This window comes from Lissotriton vulgaris, chromosome 10, assembly GCF_964263255.1.
Source record: "Lissotriton vulgaris chromosome 10, aLisVul1.2, whole genome shotgun sequence".
NCBI lineage: Eukaryota > Metazoa > Chordata > Amphibia > Caudata > Salamandridae > Lissotriton > Lissotriton vulgaris.
The window spans coordinates 187,925,477-187,952,845 of NC_141698.1; the positions used below are offsets into that span (position 1 = coordinate 187,925,477).

Consider the following 27,369-nt stretch of genomic DNA (forward strand, 5'->3'; position numbering starts at 1 on the left):
GTGTGTGCCTCCTTGCTTCTGAATGTAGTACATCGCCGTCATGTTGTCCGTCCGAATCAACACGACCTTATTGCATAGATGTACTTTGAAGGCCTTTAGTGCCATGAAGATCGCCATCAGTTCTAGAACATTGATGTGCATCTTCCCCTGTTGCTGCGTCCATAGTCCCTGCACAGTGTATTGGAGTACATGCGCTCCCCATCCCTGGAGAGAAGCGTCCGTTGCCAGGATAATCTGTGGCACAGGCTCCTGAAACGGTCGGCCCTTGCAAAGGTTTCGTGGATTCCACCAATGCAGAGAGTTGTATGCCCGACCGCTCACCAACACTAGGTCTTGCAACTGGTTGTGAGCCTGAGTCCACTGAAGTGCCAAGCACTCTTGAAGCGGACGCATATGTAGTCTCGCGTGCGGGACAATGGAGATGCAGGAGGCCATCATGCCTATCAACTGCATGAACACTCTTGTTGGAAGCGAGTGTTGAGGTCTGAATTTTTGGATCAGCAATTGGATGCTGTCGACTCTCACTGAATTCGGCTGTGCTGTGGCCGCCAGAGTGTCTATGGTCGCACCCAGATACTGCCGTATGTGGGCAGGCTGGAGATGGGATTTTGGGTAATTCAGTGAGACCCCAGATCGTGCAGAAGGTGAATGGTGTGGGACACGTGGTCGACACACTGCTGGGCCGACTTCGCCTGAATGAGCCAGTCGTCCAGATAGGGGTAGACGTGGATGTTTTGACGTCTTAGATGCGCCGCCACCGTTGCCAGGCACTTCGTGAAAACCCTGGGTGCCGTGGTGACCCCAAAAGGCAAAACCTTGAATTGGTAGTGCTGGTTTTGGATGGTGAACCTGAGGTATTTTCTGTGTGAAGGATGTAGTGGAATGTGGAAGTACGCATCCTTTAGGTCCAGAGTTGCTAGGAAGTCCCCCTGTTGAAGCAGTGGGAGAACTTGCTGCAGTGTGAGCATGTGGAAATGCTCTGATAGGATGTAAAAGTTGAGGGGCCTGAGATCTAGGATGGGCCTGAGGGATCCGTCCTTCTTTGGAATCAGAAAGTACAGGGAGTAAACTCCTGCACCTCTTTCCTGCAAGGGCACGAGCTCTATTGACCCTTTTTGCAGCATGACTGACTTCCTGCTGCAATAAGTGCAAGTGCTCGCCGGACATAGGACGGTGCCTTGGGGATATGTTGGGTGGAGTGGATGTGAGCTCCAGACAATAACCGAATTGGACAAGTTTTCTGACCCACCTGTCCGTGGTGATGGACTTCCACACGGGCAGGAACTGCTGGAGTCTCCCCCCGACCGGTGTTGTGTGGTCGGGGGGCAGTGACAATGCGTCACTGTTTGTTGGCGGTGGAGGACCTGGAGCTGTTGTTGCCACGTCCTCTGGCCTTGGCGTTGTTGCCGCGGTATCCACCTCGACCCTTGTTGGTATAAGTAGTCTGGGTGTTGCTTTTGTAGAACTGCGCTGACTGCGAAAGTTGCCCCCTTGAGGTGCCTCTAGTATTAGAGCGACGAAAGGACCCACTCCGAAACTGCTGGGACTGCAAGGCACCCATAGATTTTGCAGTGTCGGTGTCCTTTTTCATCTTCTCAAGGGTGGTGTCAACCTCAGGGCCAAACAGGTGATCTGGGGTGACTGTTTGGTTCAAGATGGTGGTTTGAATGTCTGGCTTGAACCCAGATATCCTCAGCCATGCATGTCTACGAAGCATAACGCTAGTGTTAATTGCGCGTGCGGCGATGCCAGCCACGTCCAGAGCGCACTTTATGGAAGCGTTGGAGATTAGCTTCCCCTCCTGTATCAACATTTCAGCCGCTTCCTTATATTGATCGGGTAAATGTTGCAAAAGGGTCTCTAGAGTATCATAGTGTGCCCTGTCATAACGCGCCAGGAGCGTGTTGGAGGTGCGCCATATGTTGGCTGCCTGCACTGCCACCCTCTTCCCCGAAGCCTCAAAGCCTTTTGATTCCTTGTCTGGGGGAGGAGCATCACCCGTAGTCTGCGAGTTGGCTCTTTTCCGGGCATTGGAGACAACCAGGGAGTCCAGAGGCAACTGTCCCTTAATATAAGTTGGATCTGTGGGCGCTGCTTTGTACTTTTTGTCGATTCTTGGGTTGATGACCCTCGCCCTGGTGGGTCCATTGAAGACCTCAGCAGCGTGCCTTAAAACACCCTTCAGCATTGGCAGAGTTTTTACAGTCTTTTCAGAGACAGAAAAGGTGTCAAATAGGAAGTCGACGTCCACAGGGTCAGCATGCAGCTCGACGTTGTGATTGGCCGCTGCCCGCTCAATAAGGGCATTGAAGGCCGCAGAGTCCTCAGTGGGGGAAGTTTTGGCTGAGAAAAGCTGAGGGTCCTGTCCAGAATGCGGGTCCCCAGGATCGCCACCAGCAGACGAGGGCTCAGTCACATCCTCTGGGTCTGTGTAGACGGGATAGCTGTACTCATCTTCGTCGTCACCCTCACCAGCGTCGACATTGGAATGAGTGGGCGAGAGTTCATGAGCCTGTGGTGAAATGGGCTCCACCAAGGCTGGAGCACCAGCAGAGTCCATCTTTCGTTTGAGTGGGATTTTGTACGACTCCAATTGGGGCTCAGGGGTGATTTTCCTCTTCAGGAGGGAAAGTCTGCCCGTTTCGGCGTCGATGAAATGCTCCTGACGCTCCTCCTCTGCAAGTTGTCGATGCCGAGGACCACCAACGACGGTTTCGGCGTCGAAGACACCTTTTCGGGCACGCCGGCCCCCGGTTTAGCAGCGAAGGCTTTCGGCGCCGTCTTAGGCGGCAAGGTGAAAAGGATCGGCGTGGGCGCCTTCGCCGGTTTCTCCAGAGGCTTGGCTGGCGCAGGGTCTACTGCTGCGACGCCGTCCCTAATGCGCTGCAGGGACTCCGTAACCTTTTTTGTGAACGCGGCGGATGGACGCGCCGGTTCGACAGAGTCCTTAGCGGTTGGCTTCGGAGCGGAGACCGACGATGTTTCCTTCGGAGTCGATGCACTCGGCGCAGCTCCCTTGGCCTTGTCGTGTGGAAGCGAGGCAGAGAGGGACTTCGGGTCGTCTGGCCGCTTCTTCGGATCGGTAAGAGACTTCTTGGGGTCGTCGACCGTTTTTTTGTGATCGAGTCGACCCTTGCTGGCGTCGACCATCTTCGGCGCTGATGCGGCCGCGTCCGACCCCTTAACCTTTGGCTTCGATGTAGTAGCCTTCGGGTCGGCCATTTTGACGTGGCTCTTCGGCTCGACGGCCATCTTCGCATTCTTCGGCGCCGAGGCCTCCGAAGTCTTCGATCCGACCAGTGCGATGCGCAATTTCGGTTTCAATATCTCTGGCGTCGAGACCGTAGTTTTCACTTTCGGTTTCTGTGTTACCGGGAGTGAATCGGTACCAATGTCTGTGGCCGGGCCAGCAGGCGGAGCCGAGGAACTTATAACAAGGTCTCGGGTAAGGCCCGAAGGCGATCCCTCGACCTGGGCCTTATTTATGTGGAAGGCCCCGGAGTCAGTCTGAGGAAGTTCCTCGTCCGAGCTATCCTCCACGGTGGTAAGGGCCCCGTCGTCGTCCCCTACCTCCTCGACGACTTCACCGAAATCCTCGGCCTCTGCGTCGCAGTCGTCCTCGACCTCAGACGCGGGGTTAGATTCCGTGATGTCCTGGATATCTTCGTCCTCTACTTCCCCAGCATCGAAAATGTCCGTAGGCGGTGGTGCAGATTGCTGGGCATCCAGGCGCGCAGCTCGACGGAGCTTGAGTGTTTTCTTGGACCGGAACCTGGAACAGGCCATACACTTGGCCTCGTCGTGGTCCGGCGACAAGCACTTGTTGCACACCGGGTGGACGTCGATATATGGGTACTTTGAGGCACACACCGGACATCGTTTGAATGGACTTCGTTCCATGATGGTGGTTGAAGAGTCTGGAGCGTCGACTAGGCCCTTCCGCGCCGAAAGCACGCGGAAGAACAATCCCGGCACGGAGCCGAGGAAAGTTGCGAAGCCGAACGCAAGACAATACCGACGCAAGTCCTAAAGACCTTTTGGTCTCAAGCAAAGTAAAGTTAATTTTTATCGATTCCGACAAGAGGGAACCAAAGACATCCGAACCCAATGGCGGAAAAAAACAATCTGGGGATGGAGTCGATGCCCATGCGCACTGTAGTCCAGGGGAGGAGCCACCTATCTCGTGATACTTCGAAGACTCTTCCAGGACAATAATGTGCAATCATCCGGACCCAACACTAGGCGGCGATCTATGCACAGATATTAATTCAGCAGCCCACATGCCTCGAACCAACAGGCACCGGTCCGGATCCACCACCGAATCCATTGGGAAACATCAGTGCCGGAGCCACTGGCGTGGAAACTGATGGACCCCCCTCTGAGATCTGAAGCCCGAAAGTGCGCCAGGAGGGTCAGGTGACCCAAATATGAGGCACAGGGTGTCATAGAATTCTTTAAGGGATCGCTCCGGCTCCTGTAAAGGCAGGATAGCGCACACCGAAACAGCGCAGATTCCACAGAATGAGGCCTAGAGCATCAACACTCCTCTGATACGACGGATAGAGAGAAGTTAAAGCGTGCTTCGACTTCTGGTGTTTCTTATGCATCTTACCTGACTTCGAGTGGGAGGACGAGGACTTAGGATCCCAGAGCAGTGTCCGGCACTTCCTCTCGACCAGGAAACAAGACCTCCAGGGCGAACAACATGGAGTCGACCGCCGGCCCGCACAAAGCTTTAGGGACCACTCCCTGAAAAGCCTTCAGAGACATGGCCGGGCAGTCTGAACAAGACTTCGAGTCGTGGTTGCGCACCAGGCACCAGAGACTAATTCAGTGTGGAACCGTCACCAACATTGGGCATTGGCAGGTGCCGCTCGGTTTGAATCCAGAAGTCTTCTTCAACACTAAGTAAAAATCTACACACCAAAAATAGTCGACAAAACGTCAAAAAGAAAACTGTCAAAAAGTGACAGAGAATAGCTCTCTTCACGGATCGGTGGTAGCTGGCGCGGAAAGAAAAGAACTGACGTCGGTGCACTGAGGTGGTGCCTACATAGGACGTCACTTTCAGTGTGGACGACACCACAAGTTGCGGACCGATGCCTCCTGCTGGCAGTCAAGGGTTTTGCTCGAGCAAAAGTCTTCCGGATCCACCCTGACTGACGTATTCTAAAGTAAGAAATCTGCGGCTAGATGTCTCCATCAGATGTGCGCTGTACAAAAATCGTTTTTGCTTATATTTATTAGACTATAAAGTTGTTCCATTTGTATTAACAAATAAGACTACATACAGGCTGTATTTTAAATGGGTCGGTACTCACCAGTACGGCGTGCCGGCACTTCTCAGTGTACTCCATTTGAGCATCGGAGCTTCTCCTTCGGCTAGGAGAGTACCGGTGCTTCAAGTGGCAGCGGAGCTCGGACTCTGAGGTATGGGTACTTGCAGAGCAAGTGCCACTGAAAACGAGGCTTAGCAAGTGAAGAGTGTATATGAGCCGCTCGGACTGTCAACTGTCCGTGTGTTCGGGGGTGGGGTTGCTGCTGCAGCCTTACATTCTAATTGGCAGTGCATCCGGAATGTAGCGAGGTGGTCTAAGGGCAAGAGGTCCCAACACTGAAACGGTCTGAATACACTACTCCTGACTGTCAGAGGGCCTAATGGCCTTTGGCCAAGTTTGAGTCATACGTGGAATGCGTAATTGGTACTTCTGCCACAAAAACAAAAAAGAATGCTTTGTGTAAAACTTCGGCTTCTCATGTAGAGCGTTTTAATGCCCTCATGCCAAATTTGCACTATATAAAGCTGCAAAAAACATACCAAGTACATCCTGCACATGAGCTGAACTTTGCCGAAGGGCACTACATCGCTTTACATGGTAGAAGAAGATGCTGATATTGTTAAATGTCTGCCTGCCAGCCATGCCCTCTCCCAACCCCAGACAGTACACTACCAAACACTCAAGACCCACCCCAATCAGTTTGGGGAGTACAGGCACGTCTCTTTTTCCATTTAAAGCACTACATATAGGTTACATGCGACAACTAACTTCCATCTTGGTTCACTAACCGATGGCACCTTTGTCAGGGAGGGAAACCGCATGTTGGTTTCTAAATTCATGTTTAAAAAATGTAATTTCTATAAATGGCATTCAATGCAATGATATAGTTCAAAGTACTAAAGTAAAACGCTTCCTTGTGTCATAGAGATGGAGTTTTTTGAATAGCAAAGAGTCATATGTTTTTACACCACTTAAATTTTAATTGCAGCTAAAATCATGGGTGTTGTACTTTTAAAAATTAGCCTAATGGCCCTGGGTCTCGGCTCTTGTTTAACTTTCCAGTTGCTTAAGCAAATATGGGAGGAAGCATGAGTTCTCTAAAGGAGCGACGTCACTGTTATTTAACCAATTAATAGTACTTTTGGGTAGGACGGCCGAAGCCCTGCTACAGAAGGCTGGGCTAGCATGCAGATTGTCTGTGCAGTGAAATTATGGGACAGTTGGGCTTCGAAGGCTCGCTTCTCAAAGCGGACCCTGGACACAGTCGGTCATGACCAAACACAGGAACGAATGGCGTGGATGCCGTGAAAACTCTTCCCATGCCGATGTGATGTCATCAAGTGTCACCTCGAGGCTATGCAAAGAAGTTTGGGCTTTGGCAGTCTAATGACCATTAGAACATTGGAATGAAGACAATGGAGCAGCAGTAGACCTATATGAACTGGTATATGCATGCTACTCTCAAATATTGTAATGTCCTATTACACAGCATCTGCCTTTCTCTTTCCCCTGCCTCTGATTAATATATTATTTAGGCAGAGTGAAGCGAAAGGAAGAAGCCGTGCAGGAGGACACATGGAGCCTTCACCCTTCCCACCTACTGTAGCTCAGTATCACTATCAGTGGAGAAGTGTGGCTCACTGGTTAGAGGAGGCAGACCTGGAAGCAGAGGTCAGCCCGGGACCAGGGTTCAATTTCCGGCTCGGCGGGGGTCTTGAGTCCTAAAATGTCCATGGACTCGACAATTCTCGCTCCGGTGCCTACTCGATTCACGGGTTCACACTCTGCGACTCTGGGCAATAGCTTGCTTAATCTCCACAACGGCCCCTCGCGGTGGGATGCCTGGCTTTCACCTTGTGGATACCCTGCCGGGGTTATCTCACAGGGGAATACCAGGACGGGTTCCCTAAGCAAGCGCTTAGATATCGCTGTAGCGGCTGGATCGGTCTGGAGACGCGAGGAGAAGACGGCCGCGGGCAAAATGGCGGTCGGAGCCCTGATGAGTGCGCCGAGGACCGCAACTCTCTGTGGGAGGTACGCCTGACGATCGATTCTGAGAGACCTCTGAGAATCCTCTAGTTGAGGAGAGTATTCCGGGGGCCTCGGTAGCGGCAAGACACCGGGGGCGGCCCCGGTTACAATCTGCCTTCCCACGCCTGCCTGACCTTAAAATGGCGGCCGGGTGGGACTTGTACCTATCGGACGGCGCCTCTACTTGACCATCGGGTCCCAGCGCTTACTGCCTCTCCCATAGGCGACCCCGCAAGCTCTCTTTGTGTTTCATACCTGCGGGGGTGAGCCCTCTTCAAGGATCCCTGGCAGTAACCCTCGCCTGCATCTACCTCTAGTGCGATCTACCGGACATTTGCAGTGCCTTATCGGGAGGTGCCCACCCGACGACAACAACCCGGGAGGTAGGGTCGCTGGCTGCTTGCTGATTCCTAGCGGAGCCTCCCGCTAACATATCTGGGCAGGGGGGTGCACAACTGGCCCCTAGTGCTCCTTGCAACTCGCCAATGGACCTAAGCTTTGGACCGCCAGTGACCGCAGAGCGAAGATAGGGCCTGCTCTTAACATGCCTGGGCAGCGCCGCATGGCCAACGCGTGACCGCACCAACACCTCCACCACCTTGTGCACCCTCACACCCACCGAGCCGGATGACCGCAGGCTCCCCAAGATGGCGACGTGTGGGTCCCCTAGTTGGCGACGCACCTGCGAAAACAACGAGGTTTCCTGAAGTCTGTCACGTGACATGACCAGTGCGAGCCGCCTAAATCCAAAATACTAGACTATCACCAAGCGCGGAAAGAAACTTGGAGACAGAGAGCTCACTTGGTTGCTGCTGGGATTGAGATTTCCGTCATGACTTCAAACAAATTAGTTGTAAAGGGACAGCTGAAATTCCAGGAGCCTAGTCCCAACAGCTCGACGACTTCGGAGGGCTGGAAGAGGTCCCCCGCTACACGGCGGAGGAGGGCACTGGACATCGAATGCTGTCTTATGTAAAACCCTTTGATAACCTAATCGGTTCAAGATCCTGAAATGTGCAACGTAACTGATTCTATGTAAACTGCTGTGATAACATGTAACGGAACTGGTGCTATGTAAAGCGCTCTGATAACCTAATCGGTTCAAGTTTGCGCTATAGAAAACTCTAAAAATAAATAAATAAATAAATAAAAACCGGGTCGGTGATTTGCGCTATATAAATACATGTACATTTACATTTATTTACTAAAATTCAGGAGGAAGGATGAGTGCATGCTGCTCAACTCCTGGGTCTCTCTGGCTTGCTGAACTACAAAAAGCATTTTAGCCAAGCCGGGGAGACTGACGGGCTGACTTAAGCCCCTTTTTAACACCTTGGCTACTAATGGTTTTCCCCTCGTGTGCTAACATTCTTTGAATACCATTATACATGACGAGCTCAGCTCGTCATAAGCACAGCTCAACCGTGCCTCATGACGAGCTGAGCTCGTCATGAGCAGCGAAGGGGTTAAACGTCTTGCTGTGAATGTTCAACAGCTATCTACACATCCAAAAGGGACAAGGGTCTAAGGGACAGTTTACCGACCTCACCAGATTCAATCCCCAAAGGCACACTTATTCAATACATAAAAATTCTGGAGATCAATCTGTGAAACAATGAAAGAATGACAAAGAAAAAGAGACAAGACTACCAATAACCTTACTTCAAAACCATTTGAGAATCGATCAGATTTTCATCAACTGCCCCATTAGGCCAGTGTCATCAGCTGGATATCCTTCTTCACTTACCATTCATTCTCGTTAGCACAAAATGAGATGATATGGTGTGATTTTCGCATAGGTCCGTGTAACCATCATATGAAGTTACAAACAGAGTGACACAAAGAAAGGAGACTGCAGTAACTTATTTCGAACCCCAGTCTACTACTATGTCTGAAAGATAACTCCTCAATTAAATGATGGAAAAAAATAGATAAAGTGCAGTGCAAAAAACGTGGTGATCTAAAAAGGAGAAGTGAGAGAAAAAAACCTTTTATTCTGACAACTCTCAACAACCTAATAAAAACTCACAGATGCGACATTGACCAAATATGTTGCTGCTTAAGGAAGGTGGTCGACTAGTTTCAGCCTTCACTGGCCTATAGCCCAGGCTTTCTTCAGGACCTTTATTTATATAGAGCTACTGCATGCGTGAAAAAACATATACCAATCAACCAGTGTAGTTATGTGCTCATCATATTACCTGCATATAGGCAGAGTGATTGTCACACCTGTCCTATATGAGGTATCAGCCCACCTCACCCAGTAAACACTCAGGTGTAACAGACCCCGCCCTCTCAGTCGGTGCCTCGGGCTCCATCTCCCACATACTACCCCCACATCAATGATGAATACGGATATACAGATTTTCAGTGAGTGTTGCACAGTAGGTTGATGCTTCCATTTCAAACGTTAGTGCAGCCTGACCTGTTTGATATCAAATCACACCCTTAGCCTCAGATGACAGATCCTGCACATGTATGCAACAGCAATATTGATGATGGATTATAACAGAAAGCAGCAAGATAACACGAGGAACGAGACCCTCCCATTGCTATTTGCATCGGTGGGTGTGCCTCTGGGATGATCCAAGGAACCGTTCCTAGAGCATCGGTGATCCTTACCTGCTTCGTCGACGGACGAATGTCGAGGTGAAGAGGAAGTCCGCTTGGACTTCTTTTTGTGCCTCTTCCCAGAGTGTCCCGACGACCTAGAGTGGAACGAATAGGACTTTGGGCTCCAAGATCGGTCCCGTGACCTCCTCCTCCTTGATTGAGACCGGGTCCTCCGTGGAGTCTCATTTGACGGTGTTGGCTGTCGGGCTGCATGGAGCTTCAAAGCCCGCTCCCGTAAAGTCTTAGGAGACATGACCAGACAGTCCAAGCACGACTTTGGATCGTGGTCAGGATCAAGACACCAGAAGCAGACGAGGAGGGGATCAGTGACTGAATCCTGACTGGTGGCTTGAATCCTGTCTTCTCGATGACATCTTTCGTGCACAATGGAAAACAAAATATTGGAAGTCAGCAAAAAGTAGAGAAAAGGCCTGTCAGAAAGCGACAGAGGGGGAGCTCATCCCGGATTGGCACTTAACGGGGCACAGAAAGAAAAGAACGGACGTCTGCGTGCCTGTGTGCTGCCTATATAGGTACCGCAACGTCATAACCGACGCTAACGACACCAACGTCACGCTGAACCGAATGGAGCCACCCGACGGCCCACGCAAGGGGCATTGCTCAGCAAAAGTTTCTGGATCCGGCCTGATACCTGGAAAATTCAAAGATAAGGAATATGCAGCTAGAAGACTATCAGATATACAGATTTTAGCAATACTCAGACTGTACCATATGCAAACATTTTTTAAATTGCCCAATAAAAGTACACACTCCACAGAGGAGCTGGTAACACCCTTACAGTATCTCTCAAAAAGAATAAATCTTTGTCATCAGGAAGTGTCAAGAGGCTTAATCAGTTAAATTCCAGGCAGTCTTTACATTTGCAGATGAACCAATTACACAGGTTTGCATTTCTTTCAGGTAGCTGGCACCATGGCAAGAAGGTTGGTTTCTTCTTCAGCCGTCTGTCCCTCCCTCCCTTGACTTCCCTTTACATGAGAGTCCATCACTTCCATTTCAGGTGAGGCATTTCAGCTGTTGGAATTAACCGGTTACTGTTAATTAAAAAGTAGTGGCACGCCCAGTTTGACCTCTGGTGTGCACTAATATAACCGTGCCCGTCTGGTCTCAGTGATGATCCAAGGACTAGAACACTTGAATGATTTGTCAGGACTGCATAGATAGTTTCATACATTTAGCAATACAAGTAGGACACACAGCAGATAAAAAATACGAATACAATATGGGAAAAGTCATGATAGAATTGAAGAGCTTGGTAACATTTGTGGATGTGCTGCCACTCTCCATTATAAGACAGGTGACACTTGTCAAGATTTTTAAAATATTATTGCCTAGATGCCTGTCCACAATACAGAACTTGAAGTGCACAATGCTGGCACAATTGTTTAGAGAGTTGGGCACATTTATGGTGTTGCAGGATTAGGGAGGGAAGCAAATTAGGGTAAAGCTGGAAACTCTAAAGTTGAGCTTGGAAAATGGGGGCTTTTGGCAACCATACTCAGAGTTCTATTATATGGAGACACATCTGAACAGGCAGCCTGGTTTCCGATCCATCTACTTGAGGGCAAACATGAGCATGTCCTCTTGCAAGAACTGGTCATGAGGGGAGAAACATCTCAAAAACATACTCATACATAATTCAACAGCGAAGAATACTTGGGAGTGTTTGTAGACAAAACATATGAAATGGCATGTTTGCTCCTGACGATCGAGGGAGCCTACAACTATTTAAGGGAATAGGGCATAATATGGTAGTGTGGGGAAGGGCTGCTGTGAAACTGTGAGGGACTTTATCCAAATTATGTATTTGATACTTTTTCAGAAGTACAGGAAAGATGCAATGAGGGACCTGTGCAATTCTTACAATATACCAAACAAGTAAAGGCTGCTAGAGAAATATGGTCTGGCTTCCCCACAGATCTGGAGACAACCGAGGCAGACATTGACTTTCTGTATAAGGCTGGTTTGTACCAAATGGTTGCAACTTCTGGATCAAACTCATGAATAGACTACACCTCCTAACAGGAGGGATACCCAAACTTACAATAAAGCAATTTGTAATGGGGTTTGCCTAATTTGAGCCTGTAGTTTCGAGTGGGCACTACCAGCACTTTTTTCATTATACACTTAACGATAACAAGAGAGGGAAAACACACAAAACGCGATGACGAGGGGACATAAAGACGGAAAACCCGTCACACAGGGAAAAAGCACTTACCTATGAGAAAAAGGGGCAGGAAGTGTCTGGCAGTGGATTAAAGAAGTATGAGATGGATTTAAAACTAAGGTGCCCCTTCTTCCTCCGCACCAACATCCTGCTTCCTCTCCTACTGAAATTTGACGGCGGACTGTTGGGTATGCAGCGCTGACTTCAGTCGTGCTTTCCCGGGATCTCGGCTGGCCCGGCGGCCGGAGATATTTGCGGAACTGTATGCAGCCCTGGACCCCGCCTCCATTGTCGCTCTCCGCCGTGCCTCGAGGGACTGATGGCGGCCGGACAGCTCGCGAGGCGCTGATGACTTGAGCAGTGGTGCAGTCCTCCTGAGATGCTGTCCTTACCGCGCTGCCTGTAAGGGGTACGACGCTAGCGGTGTCCTGCGAGTGCTTGCTGGGACGAGACGCTCCTCAGGTACGAATCCTTTGTTTGGGACCGGAGATGTGTGACGGGGGTAACCCGGACATGCCTGCTCGGCGTCGGCTGCCTGATTCCCTGCCTCGCTATGGTGGCCTGAAGACTCTCGCTGTTCTGGCTTCAGTTGGCGATTCGTGGCGCGGGGGAGAGCGCCAACCCCTGCCCGGGCATTGTGTTCCCTCGCTTGCGTTGGGGTCTGGTTCACAAGCGCCGTCCCGGGGTGCTGAGATGAAGGGGCTGCAGTCGCCACCCTCCTGTGCAACTATCCTGTATACCCTGCGAGATTTCCGTGCGGATTTGCACCATGGCTACCGAGTGCTGAGTGCCAAATTGGACGACATGGCGGCTGTTCTGAGACAGGGACACACTATGTGTACCCAGCAAAGCTCTACCCTGCCTCTGCCGGAGCCCCATGGAGATACGGTGCCTCCTCCTGACTGCAGGGACGACATGCCTGCTCTAAATTCTACCGGCGCCCGCGACCGATCATCTGACAGACCTGCCTGGGATACATTGTTTCCCCTTCCACTGGAGCTTGCTACATTGTGGTTTCCTTTATCCCGAGTGACTAGAGACCTGCACGTAACATCAATTGCCCCCTCGATGGCTCCTTTTTCGTGGCTTTCCCCTTTGTTACTGAGGAGCACGTACTCTTTGTGTGTCCCGGAGGAACTTTCTATGACGGACAGTGGATTACACGGTGACTTCCGACGGCCATTTTGTGCTCCTAAGCCATTCTCCTTCTTTATGCGGCCATATTGTTTCTTTGTTTTAGAGGGGGCGGGCTTCTCTCGGGGAGCGTACTTGGGGATGTATCCAAGATCGGGCCAGGGCTAGGCTGCTTTTCTTTTCTATCGGCTTCTTGGCTGGTCGAACCGGGTTAGGGACTGTTTTTTCCACCTGTTTAAGTCACATGCTGCGAATTGTCAGTCCACTCTTGTATCTGCACTGATGCTTAATGCTGTACTTTGAGTCTAGGGTGGAGGCTGCATTTGTGGCTGGGGGGACTGGGATTATTTAGAATTGATTCTCCTCCTGATTCGTTGTCTTTGAGAATATGTTCGGGTGTTTAGTAACTAGTGGGCTCCTCCCCGCTCTTTTCTTTTTGGGAATGTAGATTGATTTTCCCTCTCTCGCTCCCTATATTGAAGGTGTACATGTTCTTTTCTTTTTCTTTCCTTCTTATTCTTTCTTTCTATATTTCGGGTTTCTGGGGCGACAGGCACTCTGTGGGGGGGGGGCAGGCCATAGCCTCCACAATGTTGCAGGGTGGGTGGGGTAATTTGTTCTACGCTTGGTTCTATGGGCCTTCTTTCCATTTTCTGTACTTGGTTTCTGATTCGTTTCCGGGACTGGGTTGGGGTTGGTAGGGTTGGAGCGATGATGTTTGGGGTGCATGAGTGCTAGGAAATTGTTGCCACTGTTTTGCACCGCCACGATATACCTGTTGCTAACCTTCGTCGATGTTTTCAGTATATAACGTCGCCTGCCCGTAGCGTGAAGATATTGTGCGGACTCGAATCTTCTTATTATTTTTCTTCACTGTCCTTTTTTGGTGAAAACGCTTTAAAAAACTTTAAAATTAACCTTCATTTTTCCTCTCCCCCGATGATATGACTCATTCTGATGCAAAGTTCATTGCTCGCTAGTCCGATTATAGCTGCTGGGGGGATTGTATTGCATGCACCTGTGCTGATGATGTTTCGTGGCCGGCCCGAGGGTTGTAGGCCCGTATTTGTTCTGCTGCTTCTGCACAATAAAGGTTTGAAAAAAAAAAAAAAAAAAAAAAAAACTAAGGTGCCCCTGTATTTGGCTGGCCGATATTTAATTGCGACGTATGCGAGCTACTGAGCTTAACTTCGGGCATCTGCACTCAATGATTTACAAATTAGGCACTGGTAATGGGGGTATTGCACAACCAGAAGAAAAGGAAAATGAGATTTAGGTCTGCAGCGTTGGGGGCCGTAACCTAAAAAAAAAAGACTCCTAGCGAATTACTGGATACAAATTTCTGGTGTCCACAAGTGCAAGCATGGGTAAGAGATGGGTCTGAATCTGCCGTGGCAAACGAGGGACTGATGAACAATTGTAGGTACCAGTGTGTAGATATCTAATTTGGGAACTTTTTAAATGGTAAAAGATGTGGGAGGGCAGTGAGGAATCTGTACTTAGGTCTACCTGAAAGAGCTTTACTGAAGATAAGCAACTTGTTCTTCTGATACCTACTTTAAACGTTTAGAATAGATACCAAAACCGGACCACCAAATGTAAAGAGTCTGAAGTCCTGCAGGACCGAGCGGGCAAAATGCCCTTCCTGTTGGACCTGGCTATCAATGTAGTTGCAGTTCATGAAATTATGCACCGACGCCCATGTGGTGGCCAGACACAAGTTAAGAGCATGCTTATGCAGCGGTAGCAACTTAGGCCCTGGTGGAATGAGCCTTTTGTCTTTAGGGGCCTGCTTCTCAGCCAATGCATAGCAGATCCTAATTAGGGATGGGTTTGAAATTCCGCTCCTCTCACTCCGTGTAGAGCATGAAGTTCTGAAAAACTCTGCAAAGAGGGGTTTTAGCCTCACTCGTGCTCGCCAACGTTAAGTTGGCGAGCAAGAAAAACGTACTCCAGAACAATTCCGGATACAGTCTGGCACGTAAGGAATATTGTAAAGGTGAGAAATCTGTAGTTATAATTATCCATCAGAAGTGGACTATTAAGAATGTGTAGACAGACAGGATATAATGAAACAGGCCTGCATGTGTAATGTGCTTTCCAGTGTATGGGCAACTGACAGAGGGGATGACAATAGGTCACAAAACAATTAGAAGTAATGTGAGGAGAACTGTATCCATGTAGACTTCACAATGCAAGGACCAAACCTGCTTTGGACAATTATTAGTTCTAAAGAAACACCCCACTGGAAGACAGCTATGCGACTGACCTATTATTTTTCACTCTTAATCTATGTTCTATAACTGGCAATATATGCCACTACCTAAATCCCCAAAATATGTTCTTTCTAATAAATCCCACATACTTTACCTGAAATAGTAGCAGCAGTTTCTTCATCAAGCAGACGCTCTTTCTCCTCTCGCAGCTTTTCCAGTTCCCGCTGATGCTGTCTCTGCAAATCTTCAATCTTTTTCTGATGCGTCTCTTCCATGGCTGCAAACCCTCGTTCACATGTTGCCTACAAACATGAAAAAAGGCCTTTTTCATTTTTCCCCCCACTTCTCTACTGAAAGACAAGAGTAAATATTGCCTGTTAATACGAATTCTGCACAAGTTTGACAGCCAACTAATTCAATATGGAGAGAGCTATGAGAATTGGATCATGTTACACATGAGGCAGGCATCCGGAGACTGAACGAAAAGAAGAGCGTACTATTCATCCTTTGAAGAGTTCCAAGTATGACTATTGAGAAGCATATCATGTTTTTTTATATTGAGTGTGTGCTTTGTATTAGGTGACAAACACAATAGGACTACTGATAATATTTCAAAAGCATCTGCGCACACTTGAGAAAGAAAACGGGTCTCAACTGAGGTGTGCCAGAATTTAAAATTAATCAGGTACAAAGTCGGATATATCAATCAAAATTCTAAAGCACAAATATATACGTCTTTTAAACAGTGAAGGGTATCAGAAAAAAATTACAGCAAAGGCTATCATGCTTGAGACCGAGTTATGATGTAGGGGCATTATGTTATTTGAAGCACTTGCTAAGCATGTGGAAAGGAGGGGAATGAGAAAAGGAAGAAGGGATGGAGAAGGACGGGGTAGAAGTGAAATGATGAGGCTGGGGTGAAGGAGACAGATAATATACATTAGCAACAATGTTCTGCACTTAGTTTTCTGCACTGCTACACAATAGAGTCCATGTACAGATTTTTTAAATCCCATACAACTTTTTTTCTGGTTGGAAATCATGAAGAAATTGCAGATTTGTATAGAATTTACATATTTTTAGTAAATTTAATAAAAAGGATTTGCTGCTTTCCAGACAGAAAGCACAGAACTATATAATGTAAAGAATTACATCTGTATTTTACAATTCAAAAAGGATCAGCCTGGGAAAATTATGAAATCAGACGACATGAAAAAGATACAAATTTGTGGACTATGGTTACTGATCATTTCATCACTATACCCTGGAGCACACTGCGAGATCCTGAGGCAGGTACAGCTATGTTCATGGTTACAATAGTTAGGATAGCTGGAGTAAATGCATTGTTGGTACACTACTCCTCTGGCAATTAAAAAATGGATCAGCAATGCTCAGGTCTTTACTGCAGTAGGCAATTTGAAGTTGCAGGTTTGAATTATGAAGAAATAAACAACCTAGTTGGGAAAAGAAAAGAAAATAACCCACTGACCGCCAGGAATTCAGCATCAAAACCTTTTATTGAGTCCACTACATCAAAACAATGCCAAAGTGCACAGAGACATTGTCCAGACTCCGGACTGAACATCATCAGGTTTTCTGTGATCAATTGCAGAACAATATTTATCGCTGCTCTGGGAGGTCACTTTACAGCAGAAGAGAATGCAGAAACCTGAGAATACTGTGCCGACCAAGTGGTGCTGCGATCCAGTGATCTAAAGATAGGCAGTTCAGGAGAAGGCAGAACCAAAGCTGGAAAGTAGGCTCACGACTAGGTGCTGGCCCAGATAATCGTGCCACTTCATTAAAAGGTAAGACTGCTTAACGCCTGATAGACACAACTAGGACAGTGTCCTGAAGAATGACCATCTTTGAAAGTCAATATATGGCCACTGAACAATGTGAACTTTGTCAGAGAAGATATTATTTAAGTGCCAGGGATTCACAAGGAAGGAACATACTGATTGTAGGGCCTCATATGGTACTCGGCACAGTTCTCTACTCAACGAGATAGGTCTACAGCAAAGGGTAGGAACAGGGAAGAAACAGATTCTTCAACTTCTGAGGTGCCAAAAAAACACAAACAAGCAGTAGGAAAGACAACAGGCCTGGCATTAATGTGCACATGCATACGAATTTTAGATCTATTGCTGGCTTTATGCTAGTTAACAATAGTTTAAAGATTTATTTTTTAGTAGATTTGGAGGCTGGCTGTGCAGTCGCCTTAAGCCATAGGGAGAGGGCTGGATTTTGTCCTGTCAGCCAGATGGCAAACTCCAAGTTTCAAGAGATTGTGAATTTTGCTGTCAATCTTGCAAGACGTCGCCGAGGCTATGGTGACATTAGCTTGTCCTTAGGTGCAAAAAGAACACCATGGTCAGACTTGTAAGCAAGTCCTGAGACATTGATAAGTAAAAAAAAGAAACGTGATTACCAGAAGCCGCTGCCCCGATTTGTGAAGGGTTGCCTGGAGCACTGATCCATAAGCCATCTGTGGCATACACTGGCTGGGGAGTGGGTGGTTAAAAAAAAAAGGAGCACCTCCAATGACAAGGCAGTGCCCATTAAAAAAAAATCACAGAGCCATCTTGGAAAGTTGGCTTTCCCTATTGAAAACAATCAAATGCTTAATTGAAGTACTTTATGATCTTCTTGTATATGCAAATGTAGCATAGTTATGTTATGTTATGTTATTTGAATTTTTGAGCGCACAGCTGCCCCAGCGAAGGGGCGTCCTGGCGCTATATCTGAAAAGAACATAACTAACACAGCAGAAATGAAGGACAACTAATAGGGCAGAGGGAAAAGATAAGTCTTAACAGCTTTCCTAAAAGCAAAGAGATCTTCTAAGGAACGAATGTGGACAGGGAGTGCACTCCACAATTTGGAGGCCAGCACCCTGAACGATCGGCCACCTAATCTGCATTTTTGGAAACGGGGAACAAGTGCCAGGCTTTGGCCGGCAGAGCGCAGGCTACGGGAAGGGGTGTAAAAAGTCAAAAGGTGCTGGAGGATGGCGGGGGTGCCAGATTTCAGAATCTTGAACGCAAAGCATAAGGTCTTAAACTCAATGCGTCTAATAACTGGCAGCCAATGAAGTTTGAAAATTGTACATAGTATTTGTGATTTTACATATTTTAATAAAATATTTACCTTTATTTAATTACAATCGTTTTCCATTCCAAAAATGTTCTTTTGTTGAAAAAAAAAACCTGTCAAGATGGTATCTCATTTAGGCATTTGAATAACATATACAATGCTATGCAGCTTGTTGAGGAAGCCTTTTTTCAAGATGGCTTGTGTGGTCAACAAATATTTCTTAGGCGCATCTGCTGAAATCAGTGCATGTCAGGCAATGCAATAGAAGCGATCTGTAGAAGATGGAATGATGCACTCAATGGACGCTCAATAAACTGAACAAGATGGTTATTCCACTGAATGACCAGCAATCTAAACGACAAGATGAAGAAACTCGAGGGTAAGCAAACGAGAAAGGGCTTGAAACTTTGTAATATGATCAAACAAATGTTGTGATTAAAGACATCTAAGCCCTGGACTACAGGAAGGAACTCCTTTAAAATGTGGCACGCTAAATCTAGATGAAAAGGTACCAAGTCTCTTAAAAGTAGAAGTTAAAGAACCCTTTGTTCTTTATCTCAAAGTGCATCATGGAGTCACCGGACCACGATGAAGACATTTCTGAACAAGTCAAGTAGGAGTTCTACTACAAAATAGGGGAACACCTGACCTCAATCTTCTACTTGAGAGACCCAGTGTTAAAGAGAAAATTACAACAGCAGCAAAGTGGAGAGTGGACTAGACATTTTAATATCACAAAATACTACTTTTGCAGATCTGGAAAAACAAAAAGGAAAAATGGAAGCGGAATGGAAAAATTATAAAGATCTGGAAGATGGCGAAGCAAGAAAATTCTTCGTGACAGGTGTATAGGTGAGAACGCATTCTTTTGCACATTTTTGAGTTGTCCACAATAAGAACGCACACATTCTGCAGAATTCTTACGAGGTGAGGACTTTCTAAACACGGTGTAAAAGTCAAAGGAAGAAAAGGGGGAGAGATTCCTCACCCTCACAATAAATTAATAAAAATAAAAGTGTATCTGTCTTAATGGAGGCCTTTATTGTTTAGGCCCATGAGAAGATTAATAATTCCGGAAGAGTTAGACTGGTTACATGTAAACTAAAAAACTGTGGCCTATTCCCATTCACCGATTTCCAGTGCAAACATAAAATTTAAGCTACTGACTTTGATGCCTGTTAATATTGCGTTTGCGATGCAAGTGCTCTTTAGTGACCAGTCACTATCAAGTTTCGGTATGATAAGCGAAGAAATACAAATGTTTATAAAAATGCATAAAAACTATTTTAAATAATGGTTTTATGGAGATATCTTGATCCTGGATGCGATAAAACAATGCTTGTGTTTAGTGAATAGAAAGGTCTGTTCATGGTCTAAATGATCTCTAGGTTAAAATGTTACAAAATGTATCCGGCTACTTTCTCAAAGGCTCTTCTTTTGATACTCATGCTTTGTTGGGAAAAAAACTAACTATTCATGATTTTTTATGTCTACACTTCAAACAATTTTCAGTATCCTAGACTGATTAAACCCAACCACCTCATCAAAAGCTTTTTCCATGTTACTGGGCAGTAAAAAAAAAAGCAACTCACAGTTTTAGGACAACTACATTAATACAATCATGAATTCAATGCAGGACAGACTTCGATGAGGCCAACTTGGTTTAGCAATTCAAAGTTTTTCCACATACTTTAATCAGGAGGTAAGACTGTGCACTAGTCAAACCTATCCACTATTTGCTGTGAGTGGACAGGTAAAGGAAGTCTCAGAGGTCTAATATGGCTTTGAAGTGAGTTTTGAAGTCTTTACAGTAATAGAAAAGGCCACCTTATTTATTATTCTTACTAGCCACTTTTGAAATTTTTCTTTAAAATGCAAGTACTAATTCCAAGCATGATTTATTAATACAGGAATTGATCTTGTAAGATAATCAAACCTGAATCATATTACTAAATCACAAGTGCTTGAAAACAGGATTTAGCATGTTCTCTCAAAACTGCACATTGCGTTATATGACTGGAAACAGCTCTGATGTTTAAGTATACTACTTAGGGTAAACTCTAGCTCAAGCTCCTCTCTAACCAATTAAACAAGTAGCAGTTTTTTTGTCTCCCCTAACCTTCCCTCTAACAAATTATAGAGCACCAGGATTTTTGCAAACCATATTTCAGACTTTAATTCCCAACTAGAATTGAGAACTAAACATGCAACTGTATTTCTACACATCAGACCCAAGACAGACTATAAATCTTGCAGCATCCGTCATTTTAGTATGCAAGTTTGAATTGTAGGGCCCTCTTAACTGGTAATAGTCTAAGGATTTAACAATCTGTATAGTCTTGATCTGACCTTTCTTAATCGTATACCTTCAGAAGTACTAACACTCTTAAACACATGAATGGTTGGTTCTGTCATGCAGCTCCCCAAGCCCTTTTGGTAGACCCAAAATTCAAGGAAGAATCTACAAAAAAGAATGGGAAAAACTTATCTGATCAATTCTTGTTCCACTCCTGGCCAACTGGATGACCCCACTCCTGACATTCGCAATTTGCATTTAGGGCTTACCCAAGTCAAAAATATTCTATATATCCATGCTCTCCCAAAGCTAAGACAGAATAGCTGTTCAACAGAAAAAGAGAACCTCACCACAAACTGAAAAGCACCTGGGGGAAAAAAACAGAAGCAAGGCAAACAGGGCAGGCTTCTGTTAACAAGAACATCTAAGAAAATATTTTTCTCCTTGGTTTCTATATCCATACTAAGAGCACTACAAAAAATACAGCTTCCTGCACACAAAAATAACCCATTAAAGGTCCAACATTAGTTCTAGAAGGAAAATTCTACTTACCAGTATGCATCTGTTTTTTGCCTGTAGAGCTGCAGAGTTGTACACTATGCATAGATCGCCATCTGGTGTTGGGCTCGGATGTCTGCATGTTTTTGTCTTCGAAGAAGTGTTGCAGTCACGAGTCTGCTGACTCCTCCTTCGACAATGCGCAGGGGCATCTGCTCCATCGTTAGATTGTTTTTGTCACTTAGGGTTAGATGGAGTAGTAAGAAGTAGAAAGATATCCATGAGTGATGTATCTACGCGGGTGGGCATGTACAACTCTGCAGCTCTACATGCCAAGAATAGATGCATACTGGTAAGTAGCATTTTCCGTTCGAGGCATATGAGCTGCAGATTGTACACTATGCATAGACTATACAGCAGTATCCTCCTTAGCAGTGGCTACCTGTATCTGTTGCAGTAGTTTGAAATAGTGTTTTAATGCAGCCTGGCCCACACTAGCATGTTGTTTTGCCTGCACATCTACACAATAGTGTTTTGTGAAGGTGTGTGGTGTGGCCCAAGTTGCTGCCTTAAATATGTCATCTAGGGTAATGTTCCCTAAGAATGCCATAGAGGCCCCTAGTTTGCGTGTAAAATGAGCTCTAGGGGGATGATGAACGTTCATTTGGCTTTAAGGTAGCATATTTGTATGCATTTTACAATCTACCTTGCAATTCCTGCGTTGGATATAGGATTGCCCTTATGAGCTGGGGAGAAAGCTATGACAAGTTGTTAGGTTTTCATAAAGGGTTTTGTTGTTTCAATTTAGTAAAGTATTGCTCTTAACATCTATGGTGTGTAGAGCTCTTTCTGCCACTGAGTCTGGTTGAGGGAAGAATACAGGTAGTTCAACATACTGGTTTAGATGGAAGGCAGATACCACTTTGGGTAATTAATGTTGGTTTGTTCTAAGAACCACTTTGTTATGATGGATTTGTAAAAATGGTTCTCGTATGGTTAATGCCTGGAGTTCACTCACTCTTCTGAGAGATGTGTTAGCGACTCAAAATGTTACTTTCCAAGTAAGGAACTGTAGTTCACATTTGTGTAGAGGTTCAAAAAGAGGACCCATTAGTCTGGTAAGGACTACATTGAGATTCCACACTGGAGAGGGTGGAGCTCTTGGTGGAAATATTCTTTTAAGTCCTTCCATAAAAGCTTTTATAGCAGGAATTCTAATCAAAGACAAATGTCTGTTTTGTAGGTTGGCTGCTATGGCAACTAGATGTAACCTTATAGATATAAACGCTAGGTTACATTGTTGTAGATGAACGAGGTAACAGATGATGTTTTGAATGGAAGCATCTAGTGGGTTGATTTTGTTGTGTGAGCAAAAAATGACAAACTGCTGGGGGCGTGGCTAGCAGCCGAGCTAAATGGCTGCGTAGCTGAGGAACTCCGTGACTAACGCAGCTCCATCACATCTATCCGTGCTTATATCCGGCAAAATTGTACCTTCGAGAGCAGAATCCAGGAGAGGAGAACAACAGGCGCCGTCCGCCGCAACTCCGGTGCGGATCCGACAACGGGAGCCGTACGAACTGAGACGCATCCGGTAGGGGCCTATCGCCACCTTGGCTACACCAGACTGGCGTGCTGGAAGAACCCGGGCGGAAGTGCCTCTAAGCCGGGGACACTCGCCGGAAGTGAGCGCTGGAGGAGGCGACCAGCGTTCTCCCCAAAAAGCAGCGGACCAGAGTATTGCACATTTGTGACCCTGCACCCCGCGGACACCGCTCCCGCCACCCGCCCCTGCAGGCCTTATTTCTGATGAGAGAAGCGGGGAAAAAGAAGCCCCGACGTCGGAACCGAGGGTAAGGCGGCGATTAACCGGCATTGACTCCTGCAGTATCGCCATATGACTGTGACGACCCCACCCCCCGCCCCCCGGATCATTTCAGCGCAGCGGGGCACCGTGTAGTAGAAGACACACGTATAGGGCCCACAGTGGGAAGAGGCCAAGCTGAGGGGTGTGGAAGCCATCACCAGGGAGCCCTGCCTGACTCGCACAGTAACACCAAGGGGTGACGCCTGGCGGAGACATCGACTCGCCCAGGAATAAATAAGAAACCATTACGGGCTATTGTGCACACCAGTAGTGCAGTGGAACTGTATGGACTTAAGGACGGGGTGTAGGTGAGCCGCTACACGCTCTACCCTACAGGGCACCTTCAATACAGTGCGCATACCACTCCAAGAGCAGTACAGCGATGACGCCGAGATGCCTGAGTGAGAGGGGCATGCTCTAACGCCTCATCGCAGTGACAGGGTCCATTCGGCCTCGGGAGCCCCGAGACAAGACGCAGTCTTGATCCCGATACCAAGGCGGGCCTCTCATTACGCGTCCCGACCTCATCCCTGCAAGATTGGGCTCCGGAACTCTTGGCATTGATCGCTTTCTGAAGCAGATTTGATCACGCTCAGCGACACAGCGACGGTGAACGTCATGACGGGCAGGGCCACAAGGACTAACGCGGCGCAGTCAAGGCTGGATAAATATGCATACGAAAAGGCCACCACGCAACACCCAGAAGGGCGCACCTCAACGGGAAAGGGCTCAGAGGGAGACGGGGCCAGGAAGGTAACGTTGGAAGATCTAATGAACAAGCTGTCCAGTGTCCAGACAATGGTAGGCTCCATCTCAACGGATGTTGGCCTTCTGAGAGCAGACTTGCACAAAATAACGGAGCGGGTGGCACAGGTGGAAGTGGTCACGAAGTCCCTGGTTCAGGATACCTCCGAATTGCAGTTGGCGATGGAACGTATGGAAGCAGTCACCAAGAAACTACAGGAAAAGCTGGACGATCAGGAAGAGTGCTCCAGACGCAATAACGTGCGAATCCTGGGAATACCGGAATCGGAAGGCAAGCGAGCAATGGATCTATATATATTGAGGACCTTATTAAGACCAAACTGCAGCCGAAGGGACTTTCACATTTCTTTTCCGTAGAAAGAGCCCATAGGGTCCCTGACGGAGCACCGAAACCGGGAGCCCCACCACGACCAGTGCTGGCTAGACTGTTTAATTTCCGGGACAGAGATGCCATACTCCAGACAGCACGGACTTTGCAGCCTCTTAAAATTCACAATTCCACACTTGCCTTCTTCCCCGACTACACGGCTGAGGTGGCCCGGCGAAGGAAAACCTTCACAGACATAAAGAAGACACTGTGGGCGAAGGAACTGCCCTACTCGATGCTGTTCCCGGCGAAACTGAGGGTGGTAGATAATCACAAAACATGGCTCTTAGACACACCTGAAGCAGCACGAGATTGGTTGGATGGCTGGAGGCAAGGGGAAGCGCCATGACGCACGGGAAAGGGACAGCGAAACCAGCTGACCGAGGCCCGAGCGAGTTCGCCGACGTCAACCGGGAACAATCAGGACAATGTCTCAGAGACGGGACTGAGTGAAGAGGAATGCCAGTCTGACTCCTAAGAACCCGGTCGGCTATAGCTCTGACAATATTAGTCTAACATGGTAGACGTGCTACCCTTGGACTCCGATCAGGAAGAAGCAGAGGAGGGCAGATGGGGCCGCTGTCACCGCAGAACTTCTTCTCCCCACAAGCAAGTACATTAGGTTGGGACAGGAATGAGCACTCTGCTAAGTTGGGGAGGCGGGCGGTTCTATGTCCGTGTAGCAGGGAGGCAGGGAGGGGGGTAGGGAAAGGGGTTTTGTTTGTTTTGATACATGTTTTGCACGTTTGGACACGACACGACAAGAGACACTCACGCACAATCCACTGGGACACTGGATCCACAGCACTGACGGGAGCGACACAGGTGCTCCCAGGTCAACCACCTCACTGTGCCACAAAACTCGCACAAGGCAGTCACATGCCCGTCGCACGCTGGGGCCCTAGACTTAACAGCACTGTTGGGGACGACACAGGGGTTCCCAGTTAAACGGCCTCCCTATGTCACGACACTCACAAGATACCGCATTTAGCGGCGCACTGCAGCATGCAACCGTCCCTCCCCTGAGGGTGACGACCTGGAATGTGCGAGGACTGGGCGACAAGATCAAGAGAGGTCTGGTGATGCAGGCACTTACGCTCCAGAGCCCACATTTGGTCTTGCTGCAAGAGAGGCACCTCACGGGCACAGCGTGTCAGGCGCTAGATCGCAGAGGATACAAGATTGTGGCTCACACAGAATTTACCTCTGGTTCCAGGGGGACGGGTATATTGTTGAGGAAGACCTCCCCCTTCATTCTTTTGCATCACAAAGTAGACGATCAGGGCAGATTTGCGGCGATACATGGACAGTGGGAGGGTCGGCCTCTTACCTTTATCTCAGTTTATATCCCGCCGGCACTTCAAACAGTGGCATTACCGGCACTAGGAGACTTTTTGCTCAATCTCCCGGCGGAAGACATCTTAATAGGGGGTGACTTCAATGCAGTGGTTGACCCGACGTTGGATAAATTCCCAGCGAGGGCACATACACCCAGCCCCTCTGGCTTCCACGGCTTCCTGGAGGCCATGGGTCTAATGGATATCTGGCGTCATAGGCACCCGACCGCGAGAAAATATACCTACCATTCGGCTGTACACAACAGCCTCTCACGTATAGATTACTTCTTGGGGTTGGGAGACGGAATGCACGATGTGGATACCGTTGAAATACAGCCCAGGGGAATATCAGACCACTCCCCGGTAGTCTTGACGTTACTCAGTCGAGCAAAGACTTGCAAAAGGATATACCCCATATATCCTAACTTTCTGAAACTCCCGGGTATCAAGAAGGCTCTAAAGACAGCGACCAAGTTTTACTTTACTGAAAACGCAGACTCGGTGCGCTCCCCCTCGACCCTATGGGAAGCATACAAGACAGTTCTCTGCGGCCAAGCGATGGCCTCCATTACGGGGCACAAAAAAGCACAAAGACAAGAACTTTTAGAGCTGGAACGATCAGTATATTTGGCCAATGAGTCTCATGCAGCAGACCCCACAATTGACACAGCACATACTTTACAGTTATGTCAACAGAGACATAAGGAATATCTCCGACTACAGGTACTTGACCATATGTCAGCTACAGCCCACAAAATTTACGAGGTGGGGGACAAGGCGGGAAAATTGCTAGCCTGGTTGGAAAAGAGGGGAGGGGGCAATAGAGGCATTCAACAGTTACACACTAGTACAGGCCGTATACAGACCCACCCGGAGGAGATTGTGGACACACTAGCGGACCATTTCGAGAAGGTATACACCCCGGACAGGGATTTTACAGAAGGTGTGGCGGTGGATTCCCTGAATCACATAGCGATCCAAACACTTACACAAGAGGTGGTCCAAGATCTAGAGGCCGACCTCTCTATTGAGGAAATTGAACTAGCAATCCAGGCGATACAGTCAGGGAAAGCGGTAGGCCCGAACGGGATCCCCATTGAATGGTATAAAATGATGCCAGATACGCTCGGCCCGCCTTTGCTCGCCATGTACACGGAAAGTCGGGAAAAGACGGAACTCCAGCTGGATCAGCGGACAGCCACAATCGAGGCGAAACCTAAGCCCGGCAAACCGCAGTCAGATTGCACATCGTTTCGCCCAATTTCGCTCATTAATGCCGAGGTCAAAATTCTTGCGAAATTATTAGCCACAAGATTAATGGCCCATCTCCCGTCACTGATACACCCCGATCAGTCTGGCTTCATGCCGCACAGGAGCACAGCACTTAATCTCCGGCGGGTACATGGAGTGGTAGCACGAGCCAAGTCATTAACAGAATCAGCGGTGATCCTTTCCTTGGACGTCAGAATGGCGTTCGACATGGTAGAATGGGGTCATCTCTTTGCGGTCCTGACGCGTTTGGGTTTCGGCCCCAAATTCATGTCTTGAGTGCGACTTTTATATGCGAACCCGGTGGCGCACGTAACAGCCAACGGTCACACTTCGCGTACATTCCTACTAGCGAGAGGGACCCAACAAGGCTGCTTCCTCTCCCCTCTGTTTGCCCTGGTCTTGGAGCCTCT

The 27,369-nt window shown here is 47.7% G+C and overlaps 1 protein-coding gene across 1 annotated transcript in view; it reads right to left on the reverse strand.

Moving 5' to 3' along the window:
- MPRIP (myosin phosphatase Rho interacting protein) overlaps nt 1–27,369 on the reverse strand; it is a 564,937-nt gene that overhangs the window by 219,873 nt on the left and 317,695 nt on the right. Inside the window, exon 15 of the mRNA XM_086940861.1 lies at nt 15,616–15,763. Within this exon, the coding sequence (XP_086796987.1) occupies nt 15,616–15,763 (148 nt within the window). The remainder of the gene's footprint in view (nt 1–15,615; nt 15,764–27,369) is intronic.